The sequence below is a fragment of the Hippichthys cyanospilos genome, chromosome 1 (assembly GCF_059441005.1).
Source record: "Hippichthys cyanospilos isolate Australia breed blue-spotted pipefish chromosome 1, RoL_Hcya_1.0, whole genome shotgun sequence".
NCBI classification, from domain to species: domain Eukaryota; kingdom Metazoa; phylum Chordata; class Actinopteri; order Syngnathiformes; family Syngnathidae; genus Hippichthys; species Hippichthys cyanospilos.
Window position 1 is genome coordinate 14,241,951 of NC_142369.1, and position 26,675 is coordinate 14,268,625.

At 38.1% G+C, this 26,675-nt stretch overlaps 2 protein-coding genes across 3 annotated transcripts; both read left to right on the forward strand.

Annotated features, from left to right (window-relative positions):
• The first annotated feature begins 610 nt into the window (after window positions 1-610).
• erap1b (endoplasmic reticulum aminopeptidase 1b) lies at window positions 611-18,899 on the forward strand. 2 transcript variants are annotated; one of them, XM_088433461.1, is made up of 19 exons: window positions 611-676; window positions 1,723-2,226; window positions 3,601-3,739; window positions 4,759-4,893; window positions 6,237-6,357; window positions 8,249-8,403; window positions 8,857-8,970; window positions 9,044-9,175; window positions 9,246-9,377; window positions 9,882-9,965; window positions 10,054-10,223; window positions 10,507-10,586; window positions 10,747-10,930; window positions 12,524-12,680; window positions 13,978-14,162; window positions 14,236-14,397; window positions 15,311-15,451; window positions 16,149-16,230; window positions 17,156-18,899. In XM_088433461.1, exons 2-19 carry the CDS (start codon window positions 1,748-1,750, stop codon window positions 17,321-17,323), a joined length of 2,820 nt encoding a protein of 939 aa, XP_088289587.1. In that variant the 5' UTR covers window positions 611-676; window positions 1,723-1,747; the 3' UTR covers window positions 17,324-18,899. The 2 variants fall into 2 exon arrangements, with proteins under 2 accessions (XP_088289587.1, XP_088289597.1); XM_088433471.1 differs by lacking the exon at window positions 9,882-9,965 and having other exon boundaries at window positions 9,246-9,299.
• Window positions 18,900-19,434: 535 nt separating this feature from the next.
• On the forward strand, window positions 19,435-24,947 carry LOC148429363 (uncharacterized). The gene is made up of 4 exons (XM_088429050.1): window positions 19,435-19,600; window positions 22,950-23,029; window positions 23,107-23,395; window positions 24,652-24,947. Exons 2-4 carry the CDS (start codon window positions 23,001-23,003, stop codon window positions 24,757-24,759), a joined length of 426 nt encoding a protein of 141 aa, XP_088285176.1. The 5' UTR covers window positions 19,435-19,600; window positions 22,950-23,000; the 3' UTR covers window positions 24,760-24,947.
• Window positions 24,948-26,675: the final 1,728 nt, after the last annotated feature.

Genomic DNA, 26,675 nt, shown 5'->3' on the forward strand with positions numbered 1-26,675 from the left:
AAAAAGAATACAAATAAATTCATTTGAAAAACAAAAATCAAAACCAAATAAACACATTCAAGAGTTTTATTGTCATGTGCGTAGTAGCATTACACAATGAAATTCTCTTTCTATTCACTTACCCGAGTAAACTTACACTCGACAAAACAGGGCCAATAATAAAGCAGGCAATTAAAAAACAGTAAAAGGGCAATTAGGAGCTGTGATAATGAAGCATTAATAAAGGAATAGACTCATAGACTCGCAGAAATGAAAATACTGGACTCTACAATCTCAGTACTGGAATGGGGTGGCATGCTGAGTAACCACTAGGATTCAGTTGCCTGTCTACTTCCAAATGCGTTTTATTGCAACTAAAGCGATGCTACTCTCCTGCGGCAAACAAAAGTATTGCAAGCAATAGTTTCCTTTGCTACCTTTATTTTGGAAAAAAAAAAACTCTACGTCCTAAAAACCACCTGTGGTGGCAGACGGCATTAAAAAAGTCAAACATAAAATGTTTTTAAAAAATACATTTAAATGTCGTTTTACCACTTCTAAAGGTTTGGCTGCTATTAGACGAGCTTCTGATGGGAAACCCGAGTGGAATTTTCCCATCATGCATCTGCTCTGTCAGCCCATTGGCTTTCACTTGCGGTGCGTACTGTCTGCTGCTGAGCGCGTTCGAATCGAAACGGTAAATATAATTCTTTTGACACTGTTTTACCTTAGTGTATCTGTGTATTACGGCGAACAATTTTTGTAGAGTTCACGTTGTAGATCGTTCTCTGTGTTGGACATATGTTTATTTGATCGCAATAAATCTATGCGGAAATACAGTAGTTTGCTCATATATCTAATTATTACGAATGACAAATGACGCAATCTTCCTCTCAAAACCTCTTTAATCTTAATGAAAAAATGAAATAAACACTGTTTATTGTTTTTGAATCGTGAAAGTGTGTAAACTCGGTCACATAATAAATAGAAGGAAGAAGGAAACCGAAATTCACTGACGATGGGACAGCCTGATTTGTCCTAAAAATAACCGGTAATTTGTAATTATTTGAGTGACAAAACCAAGACAATTGGAAGATGATGTGTCAAAAAAAAAAATCATGATTAATCTTATCACAGACATTTTTTCTTACAAATTCAGTAAGGTTCCCACTTTTTTTTTTTTTTAAATTCTCACTATCCCAGATAGTGGTGAGCTCCTTCTTTGTTGATTTTTTTCTTCTTTGTAAGGAACAACTTTCGGAAATTAGGCTTTATAATTACAACGCAAGGAATTACAAAGAAGTTCTAAAAGTCTGTTTGTATGGCTGGGTTGTTAAACGCTGTAGATATTGAAGGGATTTATTTATTTATACATGATAATAAAGCTTCATTATCATGTATAAAACCATATAAATCCCTTCAACATGTATTCACAGGAAATGCACTTTATTAGTGTTAACATGTTCATTTTATTCAATTGAATCATTTTCTGTGATCCTTTTCTGGGTTACCGGGTATAGCTGACTGCTGAGTCGACAGCACCCTGGCCCATAGACATTTACCATTCACACACCGCATTCCTGAACCCAAGCTCATTTAGAAGTCAGTGAATTGATTAATAGAGCAATTTGGAAGGCATTACTCTCTTAGTCACATACTCCTTTTTATCCCCTAAAGAATGACAGCGCTACGTATAATGAGCATTTTTCCTGTGTGTTAATTGCAGATTTGTACTCCCAACAGGCGGTTTCCGGTTTCTGTGGCCACCATGTTAGTGGCTCCCTTTTGCTTGGTGGGCTTTCTTTACCTCAGCCAGGCTTTGGGGGCACAGCTTCCACGTTTAAACGTTCGTAACGTCACCGGTGCGCAGCCGTTCCCATGGCATCAGATGAGACTACCCCAAACAGTCATTCCTGTCCACTATGACCTTACCATTCACCCCAACCTGACCACCCTGAGCTTCACCGGTGTCGTTCGCATCCAGCTGGATGTGCTGGAAGATACCAAAGCCATCATTCTGCACGCCAAGCAGTTGAAAACTTTCAATGCCAAGCTCAAGACGCCCCAGGGGGAGAGGTCTCTTGAACTTTTGGAGAATTCTGTATACCAGCAGCTTGGCCTGCTGGCAGAGGAGGTGATCCCCAAAGGGCAGGACTACGAGGTCTATATGGAGTTTGCCGCCAACCTCTCGGACAGCTACCATGGTTTTTACAAGAGCAGCTACCGCACCGGCAGTGGGGAGCTCCGGTAGGTTTTTCTAAGATAATATTAGACAGGTAGAACATCTGACTTGTTTTGCATTATTTTGTTCGTTATTAGTTTCTCTTTACATCAGATAGAAAACTTTGCAATAATCATCTCTATTTAATGTATTTTATGAAGTTTCAAAGGTTCTTTTGATGGGCGATTGCCAATATCTATTATATCACTCAAATTGTTAAACACGCATAAGGCTTTTTGACAGCGATCTTATTCCATTCACAAGTACAAGAGAAAGAAACTTCACTTAACAGGCTTGAACCATCCAAGACAATGACCAACAGAGAAATGCAAGATGGAAAGACCAGCTAAAATGCGCCTTCCGATCTTAGATGCCCTCCGGTTAATGACGGCCAATTTGGTGGTCCGGCTCTAATAATAATCTTTCCTTTTTAAGTTGCGCTACTGCAATGTATGTTTTAGTGATAGAACAGAGTTATTCATTCATTTCATCAGCCATTTTTAATAGTGCTCTTCTTAATTTGGAAAATCTCTTTAGTAGTTTGTCTATGCCATAGGTTTTAAATTCCGGTCCTCGAGGGCCAGTATCCTGCATGGAGTCTGGATTTCTCTCCTCAACACACATGATTCAAATGATTAGCTCATTAGTAAGCTCTGCAGAAACTTGAAAATGATCCTAATCGTTTGAATCAGGGGTGTTTCAGAGAGAAAGTTAGAAAACATGAAGGATACTGCTCGTTGAGGACTGGAGTTTTGACACCTGTGGTCTGTGCAGATTAAACAGCCTGGGTGCTAGGATTGAATATTTAACTAAACTGAATGTAAACCCAGTTTAAACATGTTTTTTTGATTTGCCGCACACTTATGATTAAGGTCCTTCATAATTTTTAAAAAAGTAATATTTTTCTGTGATCTGGTTTTGGCGATGTACATTTTTTTAGTACTTCTAGTTTTGTATCTCTTTAAAGTTTCTTATCTGTAAATGCTTTTGAAGTTTTATTTTTTTATGAGAAAGGCATTGTGTTACCTATTGTGTGAAATATGCTATATGAATAAATATAAAGTATTTAGTAAATATCTAGGAGCTGAACTCCTTTCAGCAAATCCATGCTCTGCATTGGTCACAATAATCTGACCAAAGTGTGTTGGCTCCATTGTAGTAATGCGTATTACTGCCACCTGCAGGAATGGAGTGGAATGGCATCATCCTTTTTTTTTTCTTCTTATTTTTCAATCAAATGATGTGAACTTTGCAGAGGATCAATTCCCATTGTCGAGGCAGAATTTTTAAGCCTGCTGTTGGTGTAAACGAAACAACACAAAAACCCATTCTAATGATTCATTAACCTGTCAATACAGTTTTGCTATACTTGTATTCATATACATGAATGTTGTTCTTAGGATGCTGGCATCCACACAGTTTGAAGCCACGTTTGCCCGAGCAGCTTTCCCTTGTTTCGATGAGCCCGCCTTTAAGGCCAACTTTACCATTTCCATTATACGGGAGCCTCAACACATCGCCATCTCCAACATGCCCAAGGTGACTACTGACTACAGTTGAATTCCTCTACAATAAAACTATATTTGAAGCCAGAAATCTTTCACAACTGGGGACTTTTCACTATAGTAAATCTATGTCTTGGTCGTAAAAAAACAAAACAAAACAAAAAACAAACGTGTTGTGCAATCTACAATCTGAGGTTAAAAACAAAACCATCCCACAACGGAAAAAAAAGAAGAAACTTCCAAATCTACAATAAGCATTCGTCTACATACTTACATCAATTTCTTGCTTAATGTCTGTCACTTTGCCTCATCCATCTTTCATCTTTATTGTTTTTATCCTGTCTTCAGGTGTTAAACGTGTTTTAAGCTTGATGCTTCCTCAAAATCCGGGCATCAAATGACTATTTCAGCAACCATACTGAAGAAATTTTCCGCAACGTGTATCTTCCGCATTTTTTATTTTATTTTTTATGTCGGACAACATGGCGGATGAACTATTGCTTAAGTGAGTTCAGTTTGTCGGTAAAAAACACCTTTTTTTTCACGGCGAGCACCACGTTGGGGAGGGATGAGAAGTTTAGATGTTTAGATTGTTTGAATCCAGTAGAATTCTCTACCTCTGTTATAGAGTAGTGATGTTTGTATGCTATGGAGTCCATTTACTGCCACCTAGAGTATAGGAGAATATCGTGGGACAGCGGGGGAAAGCCGCTCCGAGTACAGTGCTGCAAAACGCTTGCCGGCGCGTTAAGTATAAACCAAGTTAGACTTTTTCCTGCAGGCTTATTTTCATTGTGAATTTCAATGCAACGCAAATGCAGAGGGTTTGCGCAGGGTTTTTTTTCATTGTATGAGGAAGTAAGAAAGAGGGAAAGGCTTCAATACATGGATTTTTTTCACAGTGGGAATTTTTTGCATATGCAGGTTTCGTTCTAGAGGAGTTTTACTGTACTATTTTGGAGAATTGTAAATGTAGACTGACTATACTTGTTTCTCCAGTTTTCTCTTGCTATTGTTGTTACTATTTGTCTCATGGTGTCTGTCACCTCACAGACAAAAACTGTCGCATTACCTGGAAATGTGTTTGAGGATCACTTTGCCACCACAGTGAAGATGAGCACATACTTGGTTGCCTTTATCGTGTCAGACTTCCATTCCATAAGCAAGATGACCCAACATGGCGTTAAGGTGAGGGCAACGCCTATACTTCCAAATCCATGCATGTGTAATGAATACAGTGGTTCTTTGAGACTGGAGGGCAAGTCAATACCAAAAGGTTTTCTTCACCGTATGTTCTATGTGCTCCCAGTTGTCTTAACATTCCAATTAATATTCCACAAACGTCATATTTACTAAGTGGCAAAATCCACCTGTTTTAATTCCACTTGGAGGGTCCTTTTTTTTTTTTTTTTTATTCTGTCACTGCTGTCGACTAAAAATGACATCACAGTTGCCCAGTACAGTGGACCCCCCGGGTACGTTTTTTTTCACATTATGAAGTTGAATACTACGTTTTTAGTCCCCTCTTTATAGTTTTTCTCCAGCTTTACGACATCAATAACTGTCATGACCATTTTTAGGTAATTGCCCATATATTCTGTTAGCGTCAAATTGCCTGCGCTGCAACACATCACTAAGCTGCTGGTCTGCTATTGGTCAGTGTCGAGGTGTCATTAAGATGACAAATGCTAAACTCTAGATCTTGTTGGAGTGCTTACGATATCGTATTTATTGTGCATTTTAGTGCTTCTTTCCAACTTTAAATGGTTAGATATGGGTCCCAAGATTGGTAGTGATGTTAAAGGGAGAAGTAAGAAGATAATTAGTATGGAAACAAAGCTGGACATAATCAAGAAATACAAAGAAGGCGAGGCTAGGCTAGGCTAACCTCGCTAGCGATTATGGCTGTAAATAGCTCAAGTCAACGTCACTCAAAAGTAAATACAATTTCGTTTTTCCTTTATATATTTTTTATAATGATGTTATTTAATTGTATACATGTATATTATACATGAGTAGCACTTACTATACTATTTTGTTACCAATTTTTAATATGTATATACAATTTTGATGTTTTTACCTGGGGTTTTACACAGATTAGCTAATTACCATGGAGGTTTCTATTGACCGCCACACGACAATTTCGCTTTACGATCCCAACCCCGGGACGGATTCATTTTCTATGGTGATGGTCCACTGTACAAGCAATCACCGGTCACTTGTTTTCTGAGTTTGTGCATATAACTTTTGCGTGCTGTGATGCCATTTTCAGTCACAGTAAGTGACAATGGGTGCCCGCTGAGGTGGTTAAAAATGTGGATTTTGTTGCTCAATTCATATTCCATTAACACAATATTAAAAATGCTGTGTTTATTCCAGTTGAGTTGCATAGAATGTTCTTGTCTAATTAAAGAAATGTTAAAAACTCAGAAGACACCACTGTAAATCAGTCGATTGTCATCAGCCGATGTAATAATAACAGAGGAATATGTGGTGTGAAAACTATAGTATGCATGCCTTATTCTCCTCAGATTTCTGTCTACGCCGTAGCCGAGAAAATCAATCAGGCGGACTTCGCGCTGGAGGCAGCTGTGAGGCTGCTCGACTTTTACGACAACTACTTCACTATTCCTTACCCACTCCCCAAACAGGGTGAGCATGTTGTTAGGTATTTGACCGCAGTGGGAATGTGGCATTTCGCAAGATTCAAGTTTTGTATCCACAAGATTATGTTGCACCCTGACTACCTCCATTTGACAAGGTCAAATATATTTTTTTACTTTAGATTTCAACGTTTATCCCCAATAGTTTGGAATAACAAGACACTCTCTCTCTTATTTTTCTGTGCAAGGTGCTGGTTGCCTTGTCATGAATTGAAGAAGTGGCTACTTCAATTATGCAATAGCATATATATGAAGCAATCAGATATTTACGTTCCTTTGGAGATTATTTTGAGTTTTCGTTTGCTCGTTTGAAATATGAACATAGCCGGTCATCATGAATAATTGCTATCTGACAACTACGAGTGTGTTGTTGTCTGTGAGCCGATTTGCTTGGCTTTAGCTCATTTCTTTTAAGCTTGCCAGATGAAGGCAAACTTAGAGTACTGATGTGCTAGTGAAAATATTTTGTAATATTTTAGGTTTATGTGTATATTGGTCAAAGATTGAACATTTAGTGAACTTAAACAATAGCTAAATGGAAATAATAATCCAAAAAGATATCATAATGGGTGCCACCAAAAACATGACATCATTTTGCAGTTTAATTTCATAAATAGTACACTTTCAAAATCATCTTAAATTTGAAAATGTGGTAAAGCACAGTGAAAATGAAGGTTTAGGATTTTCCTTTTCTTTCTCAGGGTGCTAAGTGACGGTGACTGGAATTGAAAACTCTCACCATGCGTTAGGATATGTTTAAACACAGCCAAAGTAATTCTGTAAGCGGACGCCAACTGAAGAGCAGATTTGGATCTGCTTCAAAAATTCAATGGGGAAGGTGACAAGATAACCTAGCGTTATGTCACTTGTGATTTGCATACCGAACATGAGCTCAGGTGGAGCTTTGTGTAACCATTTATACAATCCCAGTCAAAAGTTTAAAAAAACACCTTCAAATGGTCTCAAACACATTAAAAAGTCAAGGATTTCAGGCTATTAACTTTTGATAATGCACAGTTGTAAAAATCACTGCAGGTCACAAAGCATCATTCAGAACATAAAGCTAACTGAGAAAATACCAAGAAGTGAAAAACTTATCGGGACAGAAAGTGCCTCTTTAGAGAAAACAAAATTATAAAATAAATACTGTACTGTATATTTTTTTAATTAACATTGATTTTGTTTTTCAATATTTTTTTGCAAATCCAGACTTTCGGATTAAAAAAAAAAATCCAGTTTACCGATTAATCAGCCAATTAATTTTAGAAATGACAAAAAAAGCACTTTTTTCCCACCAATACTTTTCAGTGGGCGTCAATTATATGCGGATTGTCACTATACATGGGCCCACCTGGTATCTATGACATACATAGTTAAAAAAATTCAACGCTTCCTTTTTGGAAGAAAAGAATGAAGTTTTGACTGAGTCTTGTCATACATGTTTGTGTTGCTACTAGTAGAATGCATGTCATATTAACACATTTATGCTCAATTCATGTTGAGTTTAGGTTGCACCATGATAGGTGTGCAGATTGAGTTTATCAACAAATTTCATTCAATTAATATTTAAGGATTCAAGGTTATGATTTGGAAGCATGTAATAAATTATGACACCAGCGTTACTTGTGTCCAACTTTTATAAACTATTAGAGAACAGAAAGATAAAATAGTGAGCAATTTTTAACCTTTTTTTTAATCATTATTTTATTATTGGCTGATGTTTGAAGGGCCATAATCTGCTACAATAATCGTCGGTCAGATTAATCTGTTCGGCCCTAATAGTAACATAGTAGAAATGACACACCCTGTATGCATGCAGGCTTCCTAAAGACACTTCCATTTGTGTATTTCCTTCACGTGTCTACCTGTGGCCCCTGCAGACCTGGCGGCGATTCCCGATTTCCAGTCTGGAGCAATGGAGAACTGGGGTCTGACCACCTACAGAGAGGAAGCTCTTCTCTTCCACCCTGAAAAATCCTCCATCACAGACAAAGTGCACATCGCCAAGATTATTGCTCATGAACTTGCGCACCAGGCAAGATCACCGGAATATCAAAATAGATCTTCACGAGAAGATCTCATTTGTTAGAATAATCTACAGTGGATATAAACAATTCTACACACCCCTTGTTTAATGGCTATATATTTGTGATGTAACAAAATGAGACAAGATAAGTAGTTTTAGAACTTTTTCCTGCCGTTACTCTGATCTACTCCCCTATAGAGCCCAGTTGTGGTTTTCATTGGACCAAAACAAAATGATCAGCCAATGAAACCAAGTTTCAACAGTTTGTTGTTGCTGAGGTTTAACTCAAGGCCAGCCCAGATAATATGGATCTTTACCATTTTTATTTGTCAATGGTAATTAAAGTTAGCGGTAGAATTTTTTTTTTCTTTTTTTCATTTTTCCAGTCACATGAACAGGGATGTGTGGACTTTTTCACATCCGCTCTATATTAAAATAGTGAACCTTTTCTTTGCTGGTCAGTGGTTTGGCAACTTGGTGACGATGGAGTGGTGGAATGACCTGTGGCTCAACGAGGGTTTTGCCAAGTTCATGGAGTTCATTGCTATCGACGCCACCTATCCGGAGCTCCAAGCGGTGAGCGCTGCAGATTGATCCACCGCGTTAAGTGTACGCTACAAAACCCTTGAATTTGTCTCCTTGCTCTTAGAGCGACCTATTCTTGGGGAAATGTTACAGTGCCATGGAGGTAGACAGCCTGGTCTCATCACACCCAATCTCCACCCCTGTGGAAAACCCCACGCAGATCCAGGAAATGTTTGACGAAGTGTCCTACGACAAGGTTTGATTTTCTGTTCTCGTATCCTTAATCAGTGGGTCGTTTTTGGTTAAACAGTTTGCTGGTTTTTCAGGGAGCCTGTATATTGAATATGCTGAAAGACTTCCTGACACCTGAAGTTTTTGAGGTGGGGATCCTCCGCTACTTAAAGCGGTATAGCTACCGAAACACTGTCAACAGACATCTGTGGGAGAGCCTGACAAATGTGAGTGATGGATATGAGTGCAAGGCTAAGGCCACCTCTGGTCAATTGTGATCACTCCCACACCTCGGGGAGAATTTTAAATTGGTGATTTTTCTGCCCTTTTTACATGCATTCTTAGACCCTTGATACTTTATTTGTTTTAATGATGTTTTCAAATGTATATCACAAATGTATTATTTCATCAAATCCAGGTTCTACATGACATGATAAAGAATGATGCATCTGAAAAAAAGAATCAAATGTTATAATATTGAGTTAAAAAAATTGCTATTATATAATTTTCACTGGTGGGGGGGAAGAGTGGTTAGCAGGTCCTTCTCCCCATGCCTGTGTGGGTTTTCTCTGGGTACTCCGGTTTCCTCCCACATTCCAAAAACATACTTGGGGGGTGTCTTGGACAGTAAATTGTCTCCTGCCTGAAGACAGTTGTGATAGGCTCCAGCACACCTGCTCTCCAAATACTGTACAGAGCATGACACTCACTGATTTTTATTTTTTAATCAGGTTTGTGATCTAAACGATATGCCAGATGCACCATGGAAACAAAGAGAGTTTTGCTCAAAACACACCCTTCGTACTGGTGAATATGTACGTTTTCATACTTGAAAATATCACCAAATGCGATGATCATGTTGTGATTGATTTGTGTGTGTGTTTTTTTTTTTGTACAAAACAGTACGATGGGGAAAAGTTTGACATCAACACCATCATGGACACATGGACACTCCAGAAGGGCTTCCCACTAATCAATGTTGACTTAAAAACTCGCAAGCTCATGCTCAGCCAGCAACATTACCTGACGATAGAGCCAAAGCCCAAAACCACCACCAAATCGTCTCCGGAAAAGTAAAAAAACAAAACAAAACGAAACACATCTATCCATCCATTGATCTTTTACATTGCTTTTCTCTTCCTGTTTTTAGATTTGTAATCTGAATCTGAAATTTTTTAAAATGGTTAAAAAAGTAGAAATGAAGGTTACTGTATTACACGGTATACAGTATAGCATTAGCAATCTAGCCTAAAGATGTTAACTACATTCTCATTCATTATCATTATGAGTACTTGAAACCCATGTACTGTGTGTTTTCTTTTTTTTTACTTATTTAAATTGTGATGATTTGTTCAGGCTCCTTTGGCAGATTCCCCTGACATACAGGACAAGCGACTCTGCAATAACGCACCATCACCTGATGAAATCTGCAGTGGGTAAGAGGCTGATTGATTTTTACATTTGTGCTTATGTTTTGCTAACGGCATGTGTATACATATATATATATATATATATATATATATATATATATATATATATATATATATATATATATATATATCGCTGTCCTCTTTTAATGCAACTCCTTGTCCACAGATCTCCTGCGCATTCCAAACCCGGTGGACTGGATCAAATTCAATGTGGACATGAGCGGCTATTACATCGTTCACTACGGCAGAGATGGGTGGAAGTCCATGATTAACTTGCTGCACAAGAACCACACGGCGCTCAGTGGAAAGGACCGCGCCAGCCTCATACATGATGTCTTTCGACTCGTCAGGTCAGGAAACATGAAGAACAAAGCTTTACTTTCAGTGACGAGTCTCCAACAAGCAACATGTAGAACCTTTCAATGCAAAGTTTCTAAATGTTTGGGCACCTTTTTTTGAATATGGCATCATTGCAATCATTAAAAAAGAAAAAAAGCTCTATTGTTTGACAATATTTTGATGAAGAACGGTTAGAGTTAGCGTCCAAACAATTAAGACCACTGTTTTTCTGATCACAACCATACTGTAATTATGAGCTGTTAATGTTGTTGAATAGGCACATTGAAGTGAAGTGTGAGCCAAAAGCTGATATTGCTTGTTTATGGTGCATTATGGAGAAGCTAGGGTTGCAGCTAAGCATTTTTAGCATGCAGATATACTAAAGACAATTATAATCAAATATTAAGTCTTAGTAAAAAATACTATATTTTTTTTACTTTGTGAAAAATTATTATGAACGCTGAAGACAGCATAACGCATTTCCACTTAATTATGACTTGCCAACTTATGCATTTTGGATAATTGCTTTTTTTTTAACTTAAAAATATGCTTAGCTGCACACTATTTTTCCTCCTCCTCTTCCAAATCTCTCCCTATTAATTTTGGTCTAAGAGACAGATTTGCCAGTGGAAATAGCGCGTTTATGTCGGCACGGTTTCTTAAAATTTGATCAGTTGGAACGGCAACTGTGTCAGGATAGCTTTAGGTTGCATCAAAATGCGCATTATCATTTCACACCAGCCTATATGAAGCCCTCTAGTGCTGCAGCTAATAAATTCTTAGCCACAGTTATAATGTCAACGTCAGTTTAACTAGTTTGTTAGTCTCCTAAATTGTCGATTGAACGTAATTTTAGAACAAGTATTGTTTGTATCAAAAATCGGGTGCAACAGTAGAAATACTAGTCTTTATTCAAGCTGTTCTGCCATGACCCGCTGCCAGGAACAACTTCATTATAAAAGCATACCGATGTATTGAAAACCCTATATTTTTGGTAAACTTTGGTTTATTCTGAAATTTGCCTTCTCATGGAGCTTTCCTGTCATGTAGGGCATTAAAAATTGTTGCTGCGATTGGCTTGACATTTTTCTGACGTCAACACTAATAAGCAGGTTTCCAGAACAAGAAAAATGCTTTAAGCGTTTTTTGGCACGGAAGTACTTTGAATACTCAAGGACTGGTTTCACCCCTAGAAGGGGTTACATCAGTGTAGGTTAATGGTGCTTGATAATATAGGAAGAGGGATGTCCTGGATCATGCTTTTTTGGCCCCAGAGTCCGATTCTTTGGTTTTAAACATCGGTCAATACTGAATCATGATTTTAAACCACGATCACATTAAGAAAATAAGAGCCTATGTCCAAAACATGGTCAACTTCTATTAGAAGTGAGGGTCTTCATAGTGGCTAAGTTATCTGTTGCTGTCCCAATTTTTATGCCGCCCAACAAGGCAACTTTATTTCAGGCAAGGCAGCCTTTGACTATCTTTTGGTTTATCTTGATTGTTTCACATCGTTTGTGTCTCCTTGTTCCTCTAAACACATGTTCCAAACTGTTTTTCTTGCCTTTTCCATTTAAAAAAAAAAAAAAAAAACTTTATTGCAGCATCAAGAAGCTGGGCCTGGAAACGGCTCTGGACCTGTGCACGTATCTGACCAAAGAGACTGACATCATGAGTGTGACACAGGGATTTCAAGAGCTCATACCTATCTATAAACTGATAGAAAGGAGGGAAATTCTTCTTCTTGAAGAGAGCATGAAGGTTAGTCTAAGCAGCTATAGAAACATTTGGGGGTTTTTTGTGGTTTGGAAACATTTGTGGTGCAGAACACATCAAAGGATAATTAAGTTAAGACTCAAAAGTAGAAATCCTGTCTGACTGGTTTTAAATATTGTCTGGATGAGACGGGCCTTTAAGCCTTTGTCGTAGGGTTGGGTAGCACTTGACTGTATTTGCACGTGCAGCTTAAAAACATGCATTAACCATTGCCTAACTAACATTTTGTTGTAAAATAACTTACACAAATTACCTTAAAGCACATTTTCTAAGGAATCTCAATCAACTTAATGCTTAATTCAATTTGTAAGGGATCTGTACTATTTCTAAGGCATCTAAACCGACTTAATGTTTAGTACAGTATCTGAGGAATCTAAAACGACGTAATGCTCCTATCTATCTATCTATCTATCTATCTATCTGTCTGTCTGTCTGTCTGTCTGTCTGTCTGTCTGTCTGTCTGTCTGTCTGTCATAATTAGAGTATGAGTTTTGAAGACTTTTGCATTATGGGAGTCCATGCTTAGCCAATCATCAAAGTCAATGAAAGGTTTGCAAATGTCATCAGTTGGCTGCTAGCGCCACCCGGTGGTTTTGGTGTGTCAGCAAAGACATTTCTATTGCGCCCCGTTCGCGAGTTGCCGTGGAAAGTATTAATAAATATAATAATAAAAAATAAGGCTAAATGCAACTTCGGGTTTTTAATTTGTCCAATATTGACAATATTTCCAATTTTGAATAGCAGTGAATGAGCCCGACATGGGCTTCCATTTGCCAGCATTTAGAAGGGATGGCAGCGTGGCATATTGAAAGTCATTAGGTTTTGACCATCTATGTAATGTTTTACCCCCCCCCCCCCCCTTTTTTTTTTGTATGCTTTTGTATGTATGCTTGAACGAGAAAGTTGTACACGAGCGAGCTGTACTCTATAGCACAGCCAATAGTTGAGCAGGACAAACGTAAGGGATCCTGACCAATGGGAGAGCAGAATACCGGTGGAGTGGAGTTTACTGCGTGCGTGAATTTCTAGTCTTCTCTTGGAGCATGCGGGTTATTGCTCGTATATTGATTATTTTCTTGTATTTATAGGCAAATATTTACTTTAAGAGTAAAAATTTGGCCAAATACTTTGTGTACAGTTTGTATCTAAGAGCTCCACTGTGTGTTTATATGCATGCATATGTGTGTGTCGATTTTGAGGTCAAGGAGCGATGATTTAATGAATGTGCAACGGATGTTACACAAATGAAATTGATTATAGAGCACTTGTGTTGTGTTCACAGGCTTTCATGCTAGACCTGTTCAAGGGCTTGATTGACATTCAGACATGGGACGATTCGGGTTCGGCATCTGAGCGTACGCTGCGAAGCTACCTGTTGCTGTTCGCCTGTGTCAGGAACTACACTCCTTGTGTGACCAAAGCCAGCCACTTGTTCGACATGTGGAAGGCCTCGGACGGCCGAATGAGGTCAGATCCAGCATTCATTCCCTCACATTTGAGTATGATGATGTCATGGCTTTAAGAATTTTTCGCTTCTCAGTCTCCCAGTTGACATCACCCTGCCCGTGTATGTCGTCGGGGCTCAAACGCCGGAAGGGTGGGACTACCTGTTTGAATTCTACCGTCAGGCCTTGCAAATGTCCATTCAGAGCCGCATCAAGTTAGCCTTGACAATCAGCCCCTTGCGGAAGAAGCTCAAGTGGTACGTATTATATCAAGTTAGTTGCTGTGTGTGTCTGTTTAGTTGTATGTAGTCGTTTAGATGTATGTATATGTATGTATGTATATATATATATATATATATATATATATATATATATATATATATATATATATATATATATATATATATATATATATATATATATATATATATATATATATATATATTGTATACTGTACCGTATTTTTAATTTTGACTTTTGTCCATCTTGGGAACAAATGAGTCTATTTTGAGTTGTTGTGTTGGGTTCATTTTTTGCAATTTGAAATTGTAAGCCTGCATATCATACAGTTGTGTTGCTAATTGAAAGTAACTACCCCATTGATCATCGCCGATATCTGGTGATTTTTGTACGCCGAGCCACAAGCAATCTCCTCTGGGAAGGTAAATTGCCAGAATTATACTGTGCAAAAATGGATTCCTTATTTTTCAAAGTCTCGTAGATTTGAGTCTATCCGACTCTGAGCGTCTCCTGAATTTCACGGTCACTCTTCATCGGTCATTTCCATTCTTTTTCTTATGGACGCCATGTTCTTCAGAATGTAAATGAATAACATTAAAATCTTTGGTAAATACAGCCAAACTCATAACAAGAAAGAGTCACTTAGATGTCGCCGTTTTGGATTCGACGATAGAAGATTGAAACGAGGAGCGGACGCAGTTATTCAGTTGTATCGAGCGGACACTTCCTGTTTGCGCTACTGTGGGCGTCAGAATTGCGTCTGGATATCGGAGGTTCCGTTGCAAGGGGTCGATCGTTAATGTCATATAGTGATAAAAAAAAAAAAAAAAAAATCCATACATTCTTTTTCCGGGTTCGGGAATTTCCGTTTCACAGATGTCCGCAGTTGGAAATTCTTACTGTAACATGTCTCATTTTTTTTCTCCGCAGGCTTCTAGAGCAGAGTCTCCTCGGTGAGGTGGTAAAAACTCAAGACCTCCCAGATATTTTAGTCTCCATCAGCAGGAACCCCCGAGGCCACAGACTAGCTTGGGACTTCCTCCGAGCTAATTGGCCAACCCTGATCAAAAAGTTAGTCATCAGCCACACCGCCAACGGCTTTTATTGTACAATATACCCTAATTGGATATGTGTCGACATGTGGACTACTTTCTTGTCGGCACCTCACTTGTGCCTGTCTGATTTCCAAAGTCTGAGGGTCTATTAGGTAAGAGGTGTTATCTTTTTTTTTAGCGATAGCCAACACTAGATTGCTGAGTGAACTGAAATCAGGTCAGGTCTGATCTGAGCTCAGTCACATGATCCTAAGTGTAAGTCATTATGATTTAGACACTAAATTCCGAGCAAAAAACTAACCAAATTTTTTTTCCCCCATAATGCCATTTGCAATTTAATATTTTAATTCATGTGGTATTTTTTGAAGGTCCTTCTACCAATGACATTTAGAATGGGGAAAATTCTTCCCAGCATATGGGAAGTAATCCTAAATCAGTTCAAACAAAAGTATGACTTTTTCACCTCAACTTTCTAGTCTTCATGAAAAGACTGCACTTTTCAAGACTTGATAAAAATCTATAAAAAACACACACACACTGGGCTCGACTCTTAGTTTGGAAGTCTGTCAGTCATCTGAATCCCATGTAAGATACTGTCCAGTAAAATGTTACAATCAAAGCTCCTTTTGGTCCATGTTGGAGAAGTTTCTTATTTTTGTGTAGGAATAATGTTCCAAGATCAAATTATTAACCCGTTCGTACGAATATTGCAGGTTTGAAGTTGGCTCCTCCTCCATCGCGCATATAGTCACAGGAGTGACCAGCCCGTACTCCACCAAGACAATGCTCACATCGGTGAGTGCATTTGGCATCTCCTAGTCTATTGCTTTGTACAAATGCGCAATTAAATTTGAGTGCTCAAAACATATTATTATACATGATTTCAACATTATTTCTACATGTATATGAGTAATATGTGTTTGTGTAATAATTTGAATTATTTGCATACGATGTTTTGTGTTTCACTTTACTCTGGTTTGTGGACATGCTTACGTTATGTGGTGTGTTGATTACCTACCATTTGCTTTCTGTTTTGAATGAATAATTTTTCTTGCTTATTTCAGTTATTCCGTGTGTGCATGCAAGAGAGGGAGGTTTGTCAGGTCTGAGAGAAAGCAGAAGACATGATCGAATGCTATTCCTGTCAACATAATTTGAACCCGTGATACGGGAAAGGGTTAGGGTTTCGATTTCTTTTTTTGGCACTCTCCTAATATATAGTAGGGGCAACGCCACTGTAATTCGACGTAGCAGAATACAAATTCGATAACCAATCATAAAAATCTATATCTAATGAAGTATGTATCTTTTTTGTCCTCCCTTAACACTTACAGACTGTGCAAGTGACTTTTTTCAAGACTTAGTTTTTTAGGATAGCATCCTAGCATTGAAAACAGAAATGTGTGAACAAGTGGTAAAATATCGGCGTCGATTTTGTTTCTCAATGTTGAGCATTTTGACCTGGTTGATAACAGATACTGTCTTTTCAGGCGTTTATGCTCCACTGCAACCATTAGACCGACAGACAATTTTCATGGCTTGTGATGATCATTTGCACGTTTCTGCTACAGCGAATAAATAACTAAATAAAACAATCCATATTTTAGTTTAGATAACAAATTGTGAGCTTTTGGTCACATGTTTTAATGGAAAATGGCATTTCATGAACTTTTTCGTCTACCGACGTGCTTTAGTGATCCACTTGTGTACATTTGCTCAGGTGGAGAAATTCTTCAGCTCGCTTACGGTGGAGATGGGCTCAGACATGAGATGTATCCAGCAAGCTTATGACACCATCAATGAAAATATCCAGTGGGCCGAAACCAACTTCTCCATCCTACTTTCATGGCTGAAGAAACGCCAGAGAGTTATTCATGAGGACTTGTAATGGTCACTTTTGGGCACTGTTTGAATTTATTCCCCAAAATGTCATATTTTGGGGGAAAAGGTAGGTCGCAAATTGAGAAGAATTGGACATTTGCTCTTTACTGATGTCAGTCACTGCAAAGTATATTTGGGTGATATAATTCAATAGCTCAAAGATCACATCTTATTGTCTTTATTTTTGTATGTTCTATTTCTTGTGGTCTTCAACTGATTTTATCTGCATTTTTATTTATTACGAATTTGTTGGCTTTTGGGTTGACCCCAGGAGTTGCTCAATGTGAAGTCTGTTTATGTGTGTCCCCATTTTGCATTTTATTATTATTTTTTTTTTTTTACCGAAAGTGTTCATGAATGGAACCTTGAACCTTGGTAATTACTTTTTAATTACTGGTTTCTACTTTTTGGAGTGGGGGATGTGTATTTTATATATATATATATATATATATATATATATATATATATATATATATATAATATCTTCATGTGCCTTGTGATTAACTGAGTTAATCCTTGATGTATTCTTCTGACTGTTTCCAACCATCCCTTTAATAGATTTTTATATGAAGATGCATTCGCTAACGCACTGATATTGTTGTTCATCAATAGAGATCCGGGACTTCCGAATGTCACTTTTTATGTTTTGTTTTTATGTTTTTTTTTTGTTTTTTTTTAACCACTTTACTCACCATAGCATAAAATAAAGCCAACGGCAGCCATCTCGCGTCGTCAGCCACTAAAGGCAACATTGTTGAGTAAATCGATTTCACAGTGTGTGCTGTACAGTTGTACCAATAGGTCTGGGAATATATGAACATTTCATTGATAGGAATGCATATATAAATATTTTTATTTATCATACTTGCAACCACTGTTGCAATCCACATGTGGCTCTTTCATACATCTGCTGTGGTTTAATTTCATAAATAAGAGGATTACTTGTGTATTTTATTGTTTTTTTGTGGAGTTTTGTCCTCACTTTAATTGTCAAGAAGGGTTTATTTTATGGCTCCCAGTTTATATGTTTTTCTGTGGGAGACAGTTAAAATGGTTATTTGTATATTCAAGTTTGCCAACACTTAAAAGGTCCGCCTCAGAATGCCGCTCAAAACCATCTACAGCATGCCATCAGAAACGGTGTTTTAAGCGGGGAAAAAAAGTAAAAGTTGATGATAATAATGGCAACATAAGATGGCTGCCTCCTGGCTTTAGTCAGGAAGGGGGCAATTATTATTCCATTGTTATTGCAAGTCCACGCATGAGATGGATGAAAACGGGTAGACTTTGCTACTTAATTATTATTCCACAAGCTCAATATTAATCAGAATGCCATGTGTAGACTATTTGGGGCACATAGAATATATAATCAGGAAAAAATTGACTTAAGTTGCTCCTTAAGATTTTGTAGAGTCTGAACATTGTTATTGATTGCTGCTGTCTTTACTTGGTTGGGGTATCGTTCACATCTGCGTCACGTTGCAACTGTGACTTGTTGAAATTGAAAAAATTCAAATGTCCTATGGGATACATGCAAGTGTTTTGTATTGTCATTTGGAATAAAAAAAATACATTTCCAATAATCATGTCTCAATGTAACTGGTCAAAGTTGGCCCAAATCATGAGAGATTTTAACATTGACAATCTGCAGTGGAAATACCTTGCTTGTCTGAGAGTGTTTTTAAAGTGTTTTGCAGCATTACAGTATATGTTTTGTATACACCAAAATGTGACACTCCAACTGAGGAGCATATCAATTTTTTCCCGTACAACATATTGAAGGTATATTTATAACGGTTTTTAATTTGTCACTGTGCCCAGCAATCCCAGCAAAACTGATCTTAAACGCAAGCACATAATACTCAAGGCCAAATCTGCCAGATGCATCAAAGTTGTCTTATCTCTTCACTTGTTTCAACAAATTATCCACAGGATCGCAACTATCTCTCCTGCGTTCAACGTTTTCTCAGGTGAGACTGTGTGACCGGTGGTAGCGTTTACTTTAAAACCTCTGCAGCCGTCATAAATTCTTGCGGCGGACCTTTGGCACATACCAATAAAAGGCACCATATACTATAATAGAAAACAGCACATCGGCAGTGTCCACGTGTGTGATCGTCCACTTGCATTAGAGCAAGTCTTCCTTGGTTCATTTTCTGTGCTTAACCCTTGCACAGACCGGGCCGCGGGCCGCTCCCTGGCAGCAGCACACCCTAATCCGAACAACCTCTACTCAGCTGAGCCTTGAGCCCACACCTGAGGAGAGCCGTCGTTGCGACTCAAGGTAAGAACTTTTACTTCCTCGTTCCCCTTTCGATGAAGAGTATGATCGTGGTACATAGCAGCGAGCTCTCATGAGGTCTCATTCCAGAACCCTAACCCTAACCCTAGTTGACTAGTTGAAGCTATAAGAACATATCAAAATAGAACTTTACATGGGGACCAATTTTCTCCATTGATCCATCCATTTTCTAAAGCCGCTTACCCTCACAAGGGTCGCAGGCTTGCTGGCGCCTATCCCAGCAGACTTTGGGCAGTAGGCGGGGGACACCCTCAACTGGCTGCCAGCAAACTGCAGGGAATAGTACACGTATTAAACATTTATTATTATTTATATAATGGTATAATATCTGTATAAATGTGCTTTCTTTGTTTTTTATTGGGGGGGAATAGCGGTAACTCGTAATGAACCACTCCGAGAGGAAATTAATGTCATGGCAGTACGCTCTTTGGTCTGTCAAGAAAGTTAATTAAAAACTAAAGGTAAACAATAAGAAACAATAAACGTTTTAGTTAGTATTCCTTATCTTACTGTAAAGTTGAAGAAGATTGAGGTATTTCGTCCTATTCTTTGGACTTTGCGGTAAGGCTCGTCATACTGCGTATGGTAAACTTGTAACAACTGGTTAAGTATTCAAAAGAACAGAGCAACTGACTAAATTGTGAGCCTGCATCTACAGTATTATCATCTTTTACAACTGTTTAGTAATGATTAACAAAGTATTCACTATTGTTGAATACTTGCTAAAGTTTTCCTTAGTTTAATGTAATAGTACCAATAATCTAATGACAGAACTTCCTACAGGAATTATAAACTATCTGCCTCCCAATTGAGCTTATAACTACAGTTACAACACATGTCTGTTGACATTGGGTGGGTGTCATTTTTCACCATGTAGTAGTACAGTCCAGTAATCAATGTGATGATTCAGACACTCGTGAAAGTGTCATGTGACTACCTAAAGGTCACAAACTACTGTATTTTGTTTTCCACATCATAATACATGGAGATGTATTGCATGTTTGCAGTTTTTGTTTAATAAAAAGAAACATAGTGGTCACTGATGTAACTTGAAACCGGGGTTGAATCAAGATTTTTAAAATATATTTATTTTAAAAAAAAGTCTTACTTAAAATGACTTATTTTAAAACGGCCATCTTAACCGGTGTTTCCCTATTGTATATATGATACATGAACATATACAGGACAAATGATCATAGTTAAATTCAATATATTTGTTGACAGTGTCAGACCACATAATGATATTATAAAAAACACCTGTATCATTAACTGTACAAACTGACATTGTAGATTTCATAACATCTTCAAAACAGGAAATACTTTTGGAAGAAATAACTGTTTGGGGTAGCACAACAAGACAAATGCAGGCATTTGACTTCATCATCGAATTATTGCACACTGTAAACATTCACGTGAACAGGATGATAAAACAAATACTGTACTGCTGTGTGGCGGATAGATTGTGATGTCATTTGTTCAGGACTTTGATGTCGCCAGGGTAGAAGCGGTTTTATTTTTCAGTCTTGTTCTGGCTGTGTTATTCTAATAACATCATTAAAAGGGTTCCAAGCACTGAAATAAAGTTTTAAATCTCAAGTTGTGTAAAATGCCAAGTATTTTTTTAAATGACCCGGCCATTTGTGCTGGTACGGTGCAACAAATAGAGGTAAGTGGGGCTCGACCACTTGAAGGTTTGAAATCAAATAGTAGGCCTATAAAATGAACTCTAAAATTGGAGGAGTTGGTGGCATTACAACATTCCAATCATTTGTGACGACATCTTTACGCAACAAATCCAACCAGTAACAACCAGTGCGTTAGGATTGTAAAAGCAGACTGTAAACCATGTTATAGCAGGTGGCCTCCTAAAGATGCTATCTCTACATGCATGGGCTGTTAAAAAACACACACACTCACACACACACACTCAGAGATCATGGTGACTTGGACAAATTACTGTGGTACAAAGTGTATCGTGCAGTTACAAGATTAGAGGGAGGTCGGCCAGGTGGATTTCAACAATGGAAATGTGATGCATTGCTGTACTGCTTTAAATTATGGAACCCTTTTTAGTTGAGGCGAGGTATCTTTGTGAAAGTACATATTTTACAGTAAAATAATAGGGATTATCTGGTCTCCTCAATTCCTTTTATGAATGGCCATACAGAGGCACTACACACAGCTAGATGCTAGTTAGCCTAGCATTTTAGCGGTTAACATTACCAAGTTTATACAACATTATTTCTTGTTTGAGGTGTTAATCTTAGTTTAACTTTGTACTGAAAATAAATCTACATCGTGATATCCAATATACACCTAAGCAGCTATTGAGCAAGTGTGTCAAGGCTTTACAAGTGAGCACTAGCATCTTTGCTCCTGAGTGATAATCTATTTAGCACTTCATTAGCTTCCTTGCACATTAGGCACAACTGCTGAAGTGTGAACTTGAATAATAAATAAATGTCAAACATGATGTAGCATCCATGTATTGTTTGTTTCATTATAACCCTTGTGGTATTATGTTCCAAATTATGGAAATTCCTTTGATTTTATTTTTCAATGAAAAAAAGTAGGCTATTAATGGGGAAAAAAACACTAGGGAGCTGAATTTTCAAGCAGATGATTAAAACATGTAAAATTTCAAAATGCAATGATTCTGATATTTCTGATATTTAAACCATTATACAATTACAATTTTTGAGATGCAGTTTAATAGGATTTACTGTATGACATTTATTTTCCTGGGATTTTTGCAAAATTCCGTTGAGTCAAACAATTCTTTGTTTGCTTGTGTTTCACCTCAAGACAGTAGGTGGCGGTAGAAACCAATAATGGCTATGTCTTAACATCATCAATTCACAGGCTACAAAGACAGACCATACCATTTTTATTTTATTTTTTGTGGGTGTTAAAAGGTTGAAGGTTAAAAAGAAAAAAAAAACAAATTATTACGCCTTTAAAAGCATTTACAAAATTAGGGGAAAAATGTAATGCGTATTGTTTGCAAAGTGTGTGCACAAGGGTAAAGCACCTTTTGAATGTAATGACATGATTGAGATAGGCAGGTTGGAAATCAATGGTCTGTTCTCCTTGTACATTTACTTAACTCTATGTATTCTATGTTATAAATTTGTCCTGTACTTACATAAACTGGTGTTTGCTCCAGAATGTTGTGTTACCACAGCGAGAATGATCTGGCAATTTCTACGTAATGTATTTCGCCAATTCGAATTTTGTTTGAATCGCCACTTGACATAAATGGTGATAATGAATGAGTAAATACATTTCAGCTGTCTTGAAGTTAAATAGACCGAAACGTACTCCCGCTCAGGTCTGACTGCTCTTGTGTTCCAACCCACGTTTGTTCAGCCTACTTGGAAGGATGTCTCTAAGCAGCATCCCCGCTCTTGAGTAAGTACATTTCAAGTACAACGTGTCGAAGTCCAAACATAACACCAAAGTGCAACCGCGTTGGTTTTCCTCCCAAGGATCTTCCTGGCCGTCCTGGGCATGGGGCTCCTCATCATGTTCTGCACCACCTTCTGCAGAGCGTGCAGCCGCCTGAGGGAGCAGGAGATCGAGAGGGAAGCGTGGAGGCGAACCGAGCACGACGGCCACCCTCCTTCCATATATTTCATTCCCTTTCACGGGAGACTGTCACAGCAGCAGGAGGAAGAGGACCAACATAGAGTGCCTCGCTACAGCCAAGAAACCTTTACACCGCCGCAGTACAACGCTGCTGGGGGATTTTGTGGACCCCCGCCTTCCTATACTGAGGTGATTCTTTATCATTGAAATACTCCCCGAGCATTCTTTTATACCAGTTTTTAAGAAGTATACATTTCGGAAAAAGTAGATATATTGAGACCAAAGACCAATGGATGAAAAAAGGAAAAAGTACAGCTAAAATGTACCGATCGCTGTTGACAATAATCATTTGTTCAGCACCAGTTAATATACATTAAAAATTATACCCAAAGATGGACCCAAAAACGAATCTCTGTAGGCTAAAAAAATAAGATGAATAGGATTTCACATTAATCTTCTACAAAATCTAGTTTGAACTTGAAATACTTTCTTTTCATTCGTCTGTTTTCAAATTTAATATCAAACATGACGTGCCACCTAGTAGCTGGCAATGGACTGACATCCAAAATAAGTGACTGGCAGACTCAAAGTGAAAGTACACTTTTTTTGGGGGTCATTTTCCCAAGTGAAAAAAATAATGTTTTATCTATAGTTCACGTACAATCAGAACATTCCAAATCACGTTTCCACTTATTCTTTACTGATGATGACCTCACATGTACTCAGGGGCTTAGGTAACAACCAATCACAGCTCAGTTTGCAAAGGTCTCATGACTAAGACCAGGAAACAGGTGAGCCATGATTGGTCATTAACAGAGCCTTGAGCACATGTGATGTCATTTTTAGTCCACAACATTTGCAAAACATCCTTTTAATGGTATTAATTATACATGGAAAAGAACTTGGTTAGCAAAATAATTACAGCCAAGATATGACATTTTGTTATCTACGTATATAGAGGTACTGCACACAGCGTGCCATCTAAATAAATGAATAAATAATCTGCAAAATACACCCACGAAGCTCGAACTCAGGAGTGGGCGAACATGTATTCAAAGACTACATTTGAGATTTTGAAGCGAAAGGACGGACAGGTCGTTTGTCGGCGACCAAAAAATGTGGATAAACTGTCTAATTTCTCAAGTTGTATCACTTGAATGCAATATCCGCCTCAGACCTAGCCTACACTATTTATTTGTGTCCACTGTTGTGCTCATTTTGTCTCAGCCAAAGTCAATTGTGTCCTACCCATACACACGGGACATCGTCGGAAAGGCTAGCATGTCCTCTACTGAGCACGCTAGGACTTAGTAGGGTAAAGAGTTTTGTTCGTCCATCCCCGTGCTTGGCCGGCAACCAGATTGTGTCTTAACGAGCATCCCCTTGTGTGAGTGACTTTGTCTGCGTGTGTGTGACTGATCTCCTGTCCTTCTGTTGCGTTCCAGCTGGGTTTCAAGCCCGACGATCTGCCGCCAGCATACACAGAATACAACGTAAACCCCGTCATAGTGTCGGCTCACACGGACACGGTCCAATCTGCAACGCAACCATGAGACGCTGCAGCTGCGACGAGTTTATGGACATGGATGTCTGATTATTGCACTGGAGCCACTGGACTTGATCTTGAATGTGAGTGTGCGTCCTTTGGGGGAATGAACATTGAGATAAGGGACGCTGCTGAGTTGGCATCTTCGATCGGATGACCTGGAATTAATTTAACACATTTTTGCTGAAACATATATTTTTGGGAGTATAAACATAAAATGTTCAACTAAAGTAGCTGGTCTACTTACTTGCAAAGTGCCAAATGCATTTTATATGCTCCAGTCCAAAAATATGCCTTTATATTTGTTCAAGAGTACAATGTCATATGTGCATGTTATACAATAAAAAAAATGTGAAATCACACTTAAATGTAACAGTAATCCCATTTATTTTACATGACCATAAAAATGCAAGGATGAGTAATCCTTGAAGAATGTTTGGAGCGTCCCAGTGAAAAATCAGGTCAAATACAATCAGAATAAACTACCAGTGAGTTCATGCTGATCAACTGGAATGAACCAGACTGGAATTGCTTGACGTTTTGTCATGGACAACTGATAGGTGTCCTTTATCGGGCGAGGAACCATATTTGGTTGCCTAAGAGGATGATCCTTCCAAACGAACCCTGCACGTCCCACACACACCCAGTCTATGATGCAATACAATATAATGAAGCATCGTCATCGGCCTTAACAAAGCATGAACCGAGTACTCAACTTTGCAAAGTGGGGTAGTAGGCTGGAGAGGTCATAGGTCGAGAATGGCCTCCTCGCCTACTTTTGTTTGTTGTAAGATTAGCTGCACACTTACCGGATCTTGACAGACAGGAGGAGCCAGGTGGCAGCTCTGCTTCTACAATTTGATGACAGCAAAGAGAGAAAGAATGGACCTGTAACACTTCTGATCCCGCGTTTGGACAAACACCAAAAGAAATTAATAAACCATGTGCAACAGTATAGTTTAATCCATTGATTAGAGTTGTTAGCTTCCAAAACCCTTTGATTTACAGACGTTAAAGCATTTATTCTGGCAATATTCTACCAAACAAGTTTGGCGGAAACGTAAGTGAGTTTGTCTTAAATCAGGGCCTTAATGATTTTTGTTTTAGCAAACCAGTAATTTGTTCTCCTTTGTCAAAAGAGATCCAATAAAATAATAATTTCCATATGTTTATTCACAAACAGAAACATATCAAAATTACACTGAAGAAATGTAAAAATAATGTAAACTCATTCACTGGTTTAGGTCTATAACGTCAGAAAAAAGATTGTATAGTTTTCTGAAGTAAAAAAAAAAATTCAATACAAACATAATGATTGTGCTTCCTTCTACGTCTACAGAAATGAGATATTTACTGACGAGTATTCATTCATTTGATAATCAATTAGTTGTGGATTCATCATTGAAAATCTAGGTTACAAGAATGTTTTATCACTTAAAAGTTTCATGTTTGACAAAATATGTAAATGTGTGGCTTGCACTTGTCAACCAATGAATTCATGAACTCCCAATTTCAATATACAGCAGCAGTGCTTCTCAATTATATTTTGCCAAGGTATACACACGCACACACGTGCATATACCCAGTGATGCATGGTGGCACTGCCACTAATCAGATTGCAACCAAGGAGGCGACCAGAGGATCAAACTGAAACAGAGACGAGGTGGTTTATTGCTTACTTTGTGGCCATTGGCAACGCTTCATTTGATGTCGCTAATCCGATTAGAGGAAACTGCTGACATTGCTGATTGAATGCAGAGATAAAATAATCGAATGAGTTTGTTACGATTATGTTATGGTTGTTACGGTGCTTGTAGCAGTGTGTTGCTGCTCTGCATCATACGAAGTACTTTGTAAGCTTTTGATCAACGTGTTGCTCGATAAGGTAACCAAAATATTAGATCCATTGGTGCAATGCAGCTA